This window comes from Fringilla coelebs (genome assembly GCF_963513975.1).
Source record: "Fringilla coelebs genome assembly, chromosome: 4".
In the NCBI taxonomy this organism is placed as follows: domain Eukaryota; kingdom Metazoa; phylum Chordata; class Aves; order Passeriformes; family Fringillidae; genus Fringilla; species Fringilla coelebs.
The window spans coordinates 32,370,514-32,383,216 of NC_140032.1; the positions used below are offsets into that span (position 1 = coordinate 32,370,514).

At 39.7% G+C, this 12,703-nt stretch overlaps 1 protein-coding gene across 1 annotated transcript; it reads left to right on the plus strand.

Moving 5' to 3' along the window:
• The first annotated feature begins 1 nt into the window (after nucleotide 1).
• On the plus strand, nucleotides 2-12,210 carry CASP3 (caspase 3). The gene is made up of 8 exons (XM_084204334.1): nucleotides 2-119; nucleotides 4,218-4,354; nucleotides 5,448-5,540; nucleotides 6,384-6,508; nucleotides 6,998-7,126; nucleotides 8,976-9,151; nucleotides 9,632-9,749; nucleotides 10,813-12,210. Exons 3-8 carry the CDS (start codon nucleotides 5,467-5,469, stop codon nucleotides 11,037-11,039), a joined length of 849 nt encoding a protein of 282 aa, XP_084060460.1. The 5' UTR covers nucleotides 2-119; nucleotides 4,218-4,354; nucleotides 5,448-5,466; the 3' UTR covers nucleotides 11,040-12,210.
• Nucleotides 12,211-12,703: the final 493 nt, after the last annotated feature.

The following is a 12,703-nucleotide window of genomic DNA, read 5'->3' on the forward strand; positions in this document are numbered from 1 at the left end:
CGGCGGGGCGCCGGGCGGGCCGGGCAGCGGCGGCGGGGCTTTTCCGTGCCGAGCAGCGCTCCGCTAAGCCAGGCTCTGGAAAACGCCGGTCTGAGCGCAGCGAGCAGGCGGTGAAGCCGGTGGGTGCCAGCGGTGCCGGGATGCGGCCGCGGCGGCGGCCGCGGTGCGGCCGAGCAAAGCGGGGGTGGGGGCCGGGGATGGTGGACCGGCTGTGGCTCTCCAGGTCTGCGTGGCCGCCCGTATCCCTCCCGGAGGAAGTCGGCTGAGGGGAGCCGGAGGGCAGCAGCGTCTCGCCTGGGGCGGGCCCGGCTGAGAGCACCGCTCCCCCGGGGCTCCCGGCCCCGCAGGCCCGGCGGTCGGTCGGTCGGCCGGTCGGTCGGTGGTGGGGGCGGATGAGCCCCGGCCTTGCCCGCAGACCAGGCGGGAGAGAGCGGCCGTGGTGCCAGCCCAGCGCCGGGGGGCAGAGCGGGGCCTCAGGTGTTGGCTTTCCAAAAGCTTAAGGTAGCTAGTTTGTTCCCTTTCAGCCTGTCTCTGTGGAGAAGCTGTCGGAACGGAGGGCAAAAAAAAGGAAAAGAAAAGAAAGGCGCTGTAATTCTGAGCTGCTCTCTGGTGACCCCTCGTAGCCCATTAACCGGAAGCACGGGGTCAGAAGCTGTGTTTGGCTCTTCCAGAACAAAGCGTGTTAAACCCCGTCTGTACTGACGAAAAGCATGCTCGGGAGCCTGGTAGGCACTGTGGCTGACTTTTGATAGATGTGAAAGGCCCTGCCCGAGGTGTGCTGTGTTCTGTCTGTTCCCTGCTGGGCTGAAGGATAGGGCTGGCCCTCTGTAGTCTTTTACCCTGTAACTCACAGCTCTTCCTTCAGGTATCTGCTTGCTAGGTGGTAGGCTTGGAACTAACACACCGTGCCCTTCGTGTTGAGGAATCTGATGTGGCTGTTGCTTATAGCGGTGGTGATGTGATTAATAGCTACAGGTGAATTAGTAACTCAAGGGTCCCAGCTACATGCGGAGTAATTTCAGCTGATTTTACAGCTTCATGCTGAGTACCTAAAAGTCTGTTTGTTTTGGAAGATCAGAATGCTGGCCTAGTGTCAGGGCTTTCTAGCAACTGCATCCAGACGAGAAGCAATGGGAAGAGCCATCTCAGCCTGCTTCCATCTGTGGTAGCAGTATTTAGTAGGGAGATAGTGTCACACAGAAAATGTAATGATATATTTCAAATGTTTTTCATTTTTTCATGTAGTCTGCATCTATATTTTCCTTCTGTTATTAGTCAGATAATTATTGTTTAGCATTATACATTGTAGAGGGGAGAATTTTTGATTTGCATGTCTGCATTAGTATCATGATATGTCACATATATGTTCATGTACAAAAAATACCTTCTTTGAAGGCTTGACATTTTCTCTTGCAGTCGTGTGATGTGGAAAACTGCCCTTTTTCTATCTTTAGGGAGATGTTTTACATTGCTGATGTCTATTTTGAACATGTGTTTTAATAGTGCTGTACTCATTGCTTTGTAGTGGCAGATATATACTAAATACGTGTTGTCTCCTGTGGTTTGCATATTTCTTGATCCAGTTGGTAACTAAAGACAGTTTAGTTATTTGCTTTCTCCAGTCTCAGAAGCTTTGGTATTATTTTTATCACTATACCATTCACTTTTGTTGTTGATTGTAATTTCAAATAAATATTGCTTTGAAAAGAAACCTGGTGGTTCTTATGGCAGGGGTGACACATGATGATGTGAATTTATTTTCATTAGGTCCAGGTAGAATAAGTAAATCCAGGCTGGAATGGAGTAAAAAGTTGTTTTATTTATTGTTTTTTATTTATTGTTTTCTCTTACCAAAAGAAAAGCATTAGAAAACTGCATTTATATAGGGGGAAAAATAGTTTTGCTCTTATTGCTGCACAGAGAGACATTGTTCATTTTTTGGTAGCTTGCAGAGCATAGCTTGGGACCTATTTGAGCCACTTTATTTCTTACTTCTTAGTATATGTAAAGATCATTGTAGCATCACCTTTATATTTGCTGTCTCTGTCTTTTTTTTAATTGTATTTTTTTCAGATACAGTATTATAAAATAAGCTTCCTAAAATCTACAGAATATATTTTGCTAGATTATAAAAATGCAGTTGTTCTTTTCAAGAACTTGTTTTTTATATTTCCTTACAGTTGAAACCTCGTTTTATCTAAGCTTTCAGAGAAAATAATATCAAAGAGCAGAATAAAAATCTGTAATAAATTTTTAAAGCACTGCCGTGGTTTCTTCCCCCCACATCTCCCCCCACCAGGATGAGATCATCCTCCACAGGGAAATGCATGGCATCACTGCATTACCTAAAGCAAGATGAGGCAATTCTTAGTGGCCTGTCAGAATCAGCACCATTCTCCGGAGAGCATTGCTGCTACCCTGACCGGTGCTTTAGAGCACAGAATACCCTGCTGGCTCAAACACAGCCTTTGAGTGCCTAGCAACAAAAGGGATGCCTCTTTTGTGGGTGTCTTTTGTTCTTTAAAGAGTGCAGGTGACCTGATGCCCGAGGGTGCTCAGGAATTGATGGATATTAAAAGTGAGTTACAGATTCTGTTCTGAAGATAAACCATGTTCATTTCAAATGCTCAACGTGTTACAACCAGTTTTTCTAGACAATCCCTATAGCTTCTGTAAAGTCTTTCAGACAAGCCCCAGGTGTGATGAAGTAGAGTGCAGGAAGCTTTAACACTTCATTGAACAATTGAAACTGTAGGCTGTGAACTAGGCTCCCAGAGGCCTTAGTAAGAAATATTTTTATGATACAGTATTGCAAGTTGTGTTTTAATTTTTTCATAAAGAAACTAATATAGTTTGTTGTAATGGTAGGTTTTGCTAGCTACTTCTTCCAATTTCATTGTTTCTTTGGCGCTGGATCAAAGGCAGCAGTTTGAGAGCTTTAAAATTTAAGGTCGCTATAGGGTCAAGGACATAAGTCTTATTTTAAGGTCACTTAAATGTTGACAATCTCTTAGTGTTTGCATCCTGCCTTAACATTTATGTTGTGAGAAGCATTCAGTGCTCTCAGGGTCTGCAGCTTGTTTAGTTGAGGCTGCTGCTGTTCAGCAGTTTGGTTGATGTGAATGCAGGAGAGCCTAATAAGCCACTTAGCCTCCCTCAAGATTCCAAGGGCTCATCTGTAGGCCAGAGAGTGTTAGCTTTCCCTGTACTTTGGCTGAGTCTTTCTTCAAGTAGTTCTTGGTAGGTGGCTCATCTGATAAACAGGAGCTAGCCACAGCTTATGGAGGCACATATTTTCTACTTTACACTCTCTCCTTCATGGACTTGCAGCACTGGCACTGCAGAACTTCACAGTGCCAAACAGCTGGGATCAGCACCTGGGGTTTAGCAGAAGTTGATTTCTGTGCTGACATGGCTACACTGCTGTCAGTGCACCTGCTAGCTGGTTTTGATAATAGAGTTGACACATGATGCTGTGCTTTTTTATATGGTGTGGCTGTTTATGACTGTTGTTAGGCAAAGAACAGATGGAGGAAGTTAATCATTTCCCTATCTCTCTTATTAATCCCAGCCACATTAAAGGGTTTGGGTTGTGCTTGTGCACCCAGTTCTTCTCCAGGAGAAGGAGGAGTATGAGTGGCATCAGAATGGTGGGTCAGTCTGCTTGGATGTTTTCCTACAAATTCTGCTCAGGCTGAGACCTAAACCCAAGGATATTGTAGTAGGGATGGTTGAAAAAGTCATAGAAAATCCTGAAGCTGGGCTGTGCTGGAGCAGGAGAACTTCACAGCGTCCTTGTCAATGAAAGGTGTTCTTTCTAATTGCTGGGGATCAGGAGCTCTGCCCTTCAGTTAGAGCTGGGTGCACACACCAGTTGTCACTGTGGACTAGACTTTGCAGGCAGTGCTAATGTTCCCTGCTCTCTAGGGCATAGGGTTGGATCACTGGCACGCCACTGGTCAGGGACTTGAATTGCCCTTTGGAGTTTCTTGCCTTTTTCTTCCCACAGGGTAGTTTTAATGAATTAGACTTTGAAGTTAGGATTGATGAATCCAGATCAAGAGGCCAGGCAGTCTAGTTCAGCATTGTAGATTTAGTTCCTACCCTATGATACTGTCTTTAAGGTAAATTTCTAAAATATAATGATAAAATGTATTTTAGACATTTTATTTCTAAAATACTAAGCTTATTCTGTATTTTGGTAATTTGATTTTCAGGAAATTTCCTGTTTGCTGCATTACATAATACAGTTGTCAAGTCTGGAATAATTTGGTGAAGAAGAAGATTTAATTACATCAGTGCTCTGAAATAATATTCAGAGCAACACAGAAGATCTTTTGAAGCCACTTAAAATGTAAGTAAATGTCTTCCTAGAAACAAGTTAAGAAAGTAGGTTATACATAACCAAATTAGTGCTTCTGATGCATCTGCAACTTGCCACAAAAAGGGGTGTTTGTGTTGTACTAACAAGAATACAGATACAAAGCTGAGACTTAATATGATAAAGATGATGATGATAATAATGTTATCATGATGTAAGATGGCAAATATAGTTTGCCCCAAAGAACTTGAGCCTTAAATAAGAATGTTCATCATATGTGACCAGCAGATCTTGCTACTGGTTACATGTGCCTTCTTATTTACCATAAATAAATCTGCTAAAGTAAGTTTTCTTAAAATTCTTGCCTTGTAATGCCTTGTTTGACCTTCTTGAGGTCTTGGCACTACTAAGCAATTATTACTTTGTCCTATATGGAGGTTTAAATTTATGATGCATAATTGTTATCTGACACTTGAGTTTAAGGTAACTTTTGATAGTATATTCCATGAGTATACACAAAGTAACCGTGGAGGAGGTTTAATGCTTTTAAATTGATTTCTGATTTGGTATCCTTTATAATTTATTGGCCTGTGTTCTTATAAAAGTAAATAGCCCACAGCATAGGGGTCATTCCATTAAAGGATTTTAGTTACATTGTTGTGGTTTTATTTTACTACTATTCCAATTGCCTTCTCGTACATCAGTTAGAATGGGACACAGTAATGTTTCATTTGAAATGGAATGCAGAGAAATTACTCGTTTCTCAAACTACTATGACCTAATTTCTAATCTATGTTAGTCTTTGCACATATCTAATAACTTGTATGGCTTGATTTTTGTTCTTAATTTGTAATGCATCTGGGGACATTACAGTATTTTCAAGATTGTTTTTTATTTGTTTCTCTCTTACCTTGCTTTTTGTAAGTCTTTTCAAAGATTTGGTCATAGGGATCTGCAGACTTTTTCCCAGAGCTCTTTTAGAAGGCAATAATTAATGTTCTTCTTTCAAATATAAAATGTGTAGAGATTTCTCAGAAAGCTTTTTTTTTTTTTTTACCTACTAATATCCTAGGCTAAAGTTATTCTGTGAAATGTCATAATGCTTCTATGTGCTTGCATTTTCAAGCTGATAATTGAAAGCAATAATGACGGACATGGGAGATGGATCACATCTGGGGAAAGATCTGGCAGATGCAAAATCTGTTCCAGGTTTTAAAGGGTAAGTGAGGTACTTTTGGTTTAAATCTTCAATTTAAGTCTGGTCAGCGGTTTATGTCTAAGGGATTATACGTGCACAATCGATCCTTAATATCACTGAGCTAAGATTTTAAAGTTTAACGTGCTATCAGTTACTTACCAAGAAGCTGTTGTGGCAAGGGTTGTCTTAGCCTCGAGGAGTAACTGAGAGAGGCATCTCTGCTCGAGGGGAGATCCTGGTGTGCAGCCTACTGTATGTGGAGTAGGACAACTGACTTAAAGTCATACTTGCATATGACCCATGTTTGGGATAGTGCATGCTCAGCTAGCCCTTAGATGTTGAGGAAGACTTATGGCTCTTAGCTGTTGTGTTAGCTATCTCCCCAAAGTCCAGCTACATCCAGATGTAGCCATCACACTGGTGGCTGTTGCTTAAGCAGAAAAGGAGCACCCATCTGCCACGTATTTTTGGCTTTTGAATGTTTTCTTGTGGAAATTCAATGATAATAACTTCTGTTTAGAATTCAGAACAGATTTACTTTCTCAGAGCTAACCTTTCCTCCCGGTACATAGATTTCAAAAGATGATCATAAAGAAGCCCAACTGATTTCTTGTTGATACAGTAATTGGCATCCTTAAACTAAGTTTTCATAGTTTTCATATTCTCCTGTGCAGAGGCATTACAATTTAAACACAGTTCTTCCTTGTTTATTTTAATTTTAATCTTGTTGCAAGTTCCACAGAAGGTTACTACAAATGCAACCTCACCAGTTTCATTTGGCTTGCTAAAATAGCCTATTGTTGTCATTATTTGGAAAAGAAAGATCAGAAATTAACACCTAAATTTTATCTGGTTTCTATACAGAAAGAGCCTACCTGCTAGCAAGTCTATGGACTCTGGAATTCTGCCAGACCACAGTTACAGAATGGATTATCCAGAGATGGGGGAATGTGTAATAATAAACAACAAGAACTTCCAGCAACATACCAGTACCACTCAAAAGTTTTTTACTTTTTTCCTTAGTTTAGATAAATTCATGCTGTGTGTTACTCTTCAAAATTAAATATGCAGACCAGTTTTGATTGCACTCTAAAATTAAGTCATGGGTGCTTCATTTCAGTCCATTCTTCCAAATATGCATAGAGGGAACACATCAGAGTGTAGCAGTAATGAGGAAGAAAACAGATCTGCAGTATAAATCTGTCTTACCTTCTAGTCATGATTTCTGTTTTGCAAATGAAATTCTTCTTATGTCCTTAAGTAGGTATGAAAAGAAGATGCAGATAAATCTACAATAGGTGCAGAGGGTGGGAGATGGTATGCCCATGTAACAGTGCAATGTTGTCTCTGCTAAAATGGATCTGGAATAATGGAATACTTCAGACTGATACAGCTATAAACAAGAAAAATAATTTGGCTCAATCAGACCATGCCCTCTGTACAATATGAAAAAAATAACACATTTCTCTTGTGTATAGGGATGTCGCCCCGTTCAGGTACAGATGCAGATGCTGCAAGTGTCAGAGAAGTTTTTAGGAAGTTGGGATATAAAGTAAAGATCAACAATGATCTTTCATGTGGGGACATTTTTAAACTGTTGAAAAAGGGTAAGTTATTATATGTTGTATGTGTGCATTAAGTCAACTACTGTTCCAAATACACCTCTTGCCCTCACATCTCTTCTTTCTGGGTTCTTTTAGATGCTATTTCACACCTTCTGGTGATTTATTGCTAAGGATGACATGTACATCATAGTTTCTATGTTTATCCATCTTAGCTGTCTCTCCATCTTTTGTGCCATGACTGTTGTCTCCGTATCCTTTCTCATCTTCTAAAGAAGGCTGGAAAAAAGGCTGAAACTTAAATGCAGACTGATTTATATTCTGACCCTGGGATCACTGAAGCTCTGTGAGTTGGAAAGAAAGCTGCTAGATTGGGTAGAGGGTTTCTGTGCTTAATGCTTAGTGATGTGGCCCAAAGAGGGGTTCTGATTGAGGGACCAGAACTGCAGGTGTGTGGACTGAATTTTCTTTTGGATAAACAACTCACATTTTGTTTAACTTGTGAAACAAAACACCCTTCTTTCAAGTGAGAGCTTCATACTACTGTGTCAGTCCAGCTTTGTTTGGACTTGGCTACATCTAGACCCGTGCATTAAATGGTGCCTGGAGGTATCAGTAGCCCTGGAACACAGGCCATTCTAGTTAACTCTTGGAAGGTTCTCTGCCATCACCAGGCCTCATGCCCACTAGTGCTCTCCCAGACTGTTCCAGGTCATACTTTAACACTAACAGTGTTCCAGTGATTATTCCTAACAGCAGTTAGCCTGCAGCAATGCTGGTCTTGGTTTTTGTGTTTGGTTTGGTTTGGTTGGTTGGTTTGTTTGTTTGTTTGTTTTAATGAAAGTGTTTGCTAACATAGATGTAGGTCTTTAGTGCCAGCTAGTATTTATGCTAGAAAATGTTCCCAGACATGGCTAATTCATTAGTATTGTTGTAGCTGAAAATGTGACTCTTCTAAATGAAGTGCTTGTCCATAAATTGTAGAAATGCCTGAGTGTACATCATTTGAGTAAAGTTGAAACAATTCATTTCTCCCAGAACAGAAATTTAGTGTTTTGTTAAGCACAAAACAATAAGACTTCAGATTTAGGGACTGTTTTTATTCTTCATCTACAAACTCTTGCATCTTTTTGAGTTACCACTCATAATTTCTTTTGGATCCTTTCTTTTAACCTTGTTTGTATCTTCTCATAAATTTGAAAAAGTCGTCTTGGTCCTCAAGTACATTTCCCACAATGTCAGGCAACAAAAGACATTGGAGAATATAGATTCTATGCTATTTGTATACTACAAGATGAAAAAAAAGTATAAAACTACAAACAATTTATATCAAGCTTAAAAGACTGTAAGTACGAAATTAGGAGGACTCAGAAATCCTTCTAGACCTCACCTCAGGTAAAAAGTGAGAGAGAAGTGTACTGCTAGTACCTGCAGGAGCAGCCACAGCCATCATGCTACATTTAGTTCCCATGTAATCCAAGTAGTTGAAGCATCCCCAAGTGGAAAGAGAGGAAGGACTTCTCCTTTCTTTCCCAAAACCCAGAGTATTCCATCAGTCCAATCCCAGATCACGAGGCTGACCATTATTGCATGAATGAGGTGTATCATTCCAACTTTGAGACGCTGTGGGAATACCCTTTTTGTCTCCTGACAGTGTTCCTGGCCTAGCTCTGTGGCCGTGTCTTGCAATGGGGAGAGTTGGCCCTTAATTTGGGGTTTCCTGTGCCCAACCTCCTGGAGTAAAGTAGGCAGGCTTCTTGTGTTCAGAAGTGAAAACTCTTTGGAGGTTTCTAAACATGCTAATTAGTTCTTAAAGACTTCTGTGACGTAGGAAGGATTGAATGTTCCAAATTTTTACAGAGTGCAGAAAGTTAAGTCTCTTTTTTCTTTCAAGTTTCTGAAGAAGATCACGGCAGGCGAAGCAGTTTTGTTTGCGTCTTGCTAAGCCATGGCGACGAAGGATTGATCTATGGTACAGATGGGCCTCTTGAACTGAAAGTACTAACAAGCCTTTTCAGAGGTGACAGGTGCAGAAGCTTAGCAGGGAAACCCAAGCTCTTTTTCATTCAGGTGATGTACAGCTGGACAATGATTATCAAATCAGCCAGATAGTTTAAAAAAAAACCTAATTTCCTACTAATTATTAGTGCAAAAAGTTAATCCTTTCTAAAATAGATTTGAAAGTAATTACTTTCAGAGTAAAATTCTCTTCAGAATTTTCCTTGTTAGATAGGCTGTATTTATAACAGCTGGCATTGCATTAATTCTATGCATTAAATAAATTATTAGATATATTTTAATGAGTTTCTGAGTGCACTTTTGAATTAATATCTATCTTACCCAAACTGTGTAGTTGATTTAAATTAATGTTACTAGTTTTCTTCTGAGTCTGTCTAATGGAAATGTGACACATAAATTCTTGTTATTTTTGCTGGTTTTTAATCACGATATTAGAATTTTCAAAACACAAAATATCAATGTTTTTATAATGATCACTGCCTTTACTTTTCTATTTTAACATTAGTTTCCATTCTTCTTTCTACCAAATAGGCTTGTAGAGGGACAGAATTAGATTCTGGTATTGAGACAGACAGTGGATCAGAAGAAACAATGTGTCAGAAGATACCTGTAGAGGCAGACTTCCTGTATGCCTATTCTACAGCTCCAGGTGAGGCACTGTATCCATGTCAGCCTGTATTCATGCTATAAATTACAGCTTGGAGTGGGACCCAGCCAGTGGGTGAATTCACTTGTGTGGGATGTCCTTTGGTCACTGTGAGTCAGCTGTCCTAGTTGTGTTCCCTCACAGGCTCTTGCCCAGTCCCAGCCCCTTGGTGGGGGAATGCTGGGGAGGCAGCCGTGCTCAGCAGTAGCCAAAGCTCTGGGGTGTTATCAGCACATTTCCAGCTACCAGTGCAGAACACAGCATGGTGAGGGCTGCTGCCGGAAAATGAACTCCTGCTCAGCCAGACCCAATACACCCCTTCATGGAAATAAATATTTACTTCCCTCAATCACTTTTTTTAATTTGACTTGATTTCTTGTAGAAGTAGTTGGTATTCTCAGTTCCTACAAAAACCTTACTAAACCCTGAATATATCCTTCTCATTAGCAAACCCTCAAGTGTTCATCTCTTGGAAATTCAGTTAATTGGAGTTGTGCAAATAATTTCCAGCAAGAGGAAAAGATATTATTCTCAGAGAAAAAAACAATCAGATATGCAGAAATGGATGATAAGTACCAGCGTATTTGTCTATTGTCTGTATTTGTATTGCATCCTTAAGCAAAATTGGTAGCGGCAGAGCCCTTCATATGTCCTATTTCCACTTAGCAGAAGTAGGTTTAGTCTTTAATTCTGCACATATGCAAGAAACTAATGACACTGAAACTCATTTTCCATCTGTACTGTCACCTCTTTGTATTTGTGTACCCCATAAAAATTAGTAAGTGATTAATGACTAAGATTGCTGCAGCAGAAGATAACTTTCCTGACTTTTGATTTTCTTCCTACTTAAGGTTTTCTTAGATTATAAAAGATGACAGGATTAGAAAAAAAAATTTGAATTGGAATTTGTGGAGATTATAAAATCTAAATGTTGTTGGTTGGTAGTTTTGAGTTATTTTAAAACATTGGTTGCCACTGGAAACAACGCATTGTTATTCTAATTGCGGACCTATCCTGTATCAAAGGCTGCTCCGTCTCATCACTTTGACATTGCTCTCTTCCACAGGCTATTACTCCTGGAGGAATGCAGTTCAAGGCTCGTGGTTTATTCAGTCACTGTGTGAAATGCTGCAGAAACATGCAGGGAAACTTGAACTCATGCAGATTTTAACTCGTGTCAATCGCAAAGTGGCAGAGTATGAGTCCTGTTCAACTCTACAGGATTTTAATGCAAAGAAACAGATTCCATGTATTGTCTCTATGCTCACCAAAGAATTTTATTTCCCTGCCTAAAATAAATTTTCAGTTGATGCTATTTATCTGCATTTCATATGCAATATTAGTACAAAATACCACTTTTAAATCTGAATAACTGTTCACTACTGTGTGTGGCACAGTGAAGTGTCTCATAGTTAGTTTATGTCTGTTGTTAGAGATAAAACATAGTATGGCTGTGTAGAAATGCAAAGCTGAGTAGCTGAAGCAGATTTGAAAGTAGTGCTCTGAGTATTGCAGAGGATTAGGAAAGGGAGACTGGAGAAAGATCAGATCGTTTATTGGAGCTATTTGGTGCTACATTTCACTTGGCTGAAAGGGCAGAGAAAATAAACTGCTCTTGTAAATAGTTTGGTTTCAAATCTTACAAAGAAGATTCAGAATATCATTGCTGGTAATATGATAGTAGTGTCATCACACATTTCTTCTTAACTCAAGTTCTTAAAGTTTAGGTTATAAACTAACCTAAACTATTTCTACATTTTTGGGCATAAACTGTGGAAAACAGCCATTTCATATTTTTACATACAATTGTGAAGCATGTTTAGAGTACAGTCAGTTTTTCCTGATAATTTGTGATAATTTACTAACTTTGTATATGGAATATTAGATAAAACAATTATATCAGCATGGTAGCTGTTTCACAATCAGTTTTGTATTCTGACCTTGAAGCTGAGTACCCAAGGGACCAGTCTTCCAAAATGTCTTTTTCTACAGCTCCCTAAGGGTGTAGCTGTTGGGGTATATTTGGGGCTATAAGAACCAGTGCAGAAGGAAGTCTGCATTCTGAGCAGTCTGCTTTCCTCTTTTTAGCCTTAAATAAGAATGGGTTGGCTTTGTGTATGCCACATGTAATCTGTGTGAAAACCTAGATTTGTGGTACTGGAGAAATTTCACTTCATAATGCTAATTCCATGTGTTTACAAATAGTAAATTTATATCTCGACTCTGAATTTTGTGAGAGACTTTTACAAAACTGCAAAACATTTTTGCTGATATTTCAAGTTCTAGAAGTCTTTTTAAGATCAGTGGAAGACAGAATATAAAATTATTATAGGTGCTTGCAAAACAAGACTTGAAATCCTTTAAAAATTGTGTAGCAAAAACAATGTTGGCAAATTGATGTCCACTTCCAGAGGCATTTTGTACTTGGTTTTTTTTAAAAATTAAATACTGTTTCCTGGATTGTTTCACGCTTTTCTATGTGTGTTATTTCTTTAGGATCTGATAGCTTTTGCAGATTAATTTTAACTTTCATTCTATCCTTCTTTCCTCAAATTGCTGTTGTCCTTTTTCTCCCCCATTGACCTTACCACCTGAAATTGAAAACAATCCACTTTAAAGTGTTGTATGCCATTGTATAACCAGGTAGTAGAGTAGTGACTGAGACATGGGAAATGCAGGTTCAAAAGGGATGGAGATTAGTTCCCTGATGACTGCCTGCTGGATAGGAGCAATCCTGCCTCTCTCTTATAGAAATGTTCTGGAGAAGAGGGTAGGTCTATTTTAACTCCCTGAAATTTCACGTCTGGGCGGATTCTTGCCCATGCTCCTGTTGAAAAATTAAATAAGCCTCCTCTTCTCGTAGGTTGTGAATTACAACAAGCATTTGCAAGGTTATATGCTGTGACTGACAGGGCTTCTCCTTATCTGCTTCAGAGTAATGGGGCATAGGGATGTTC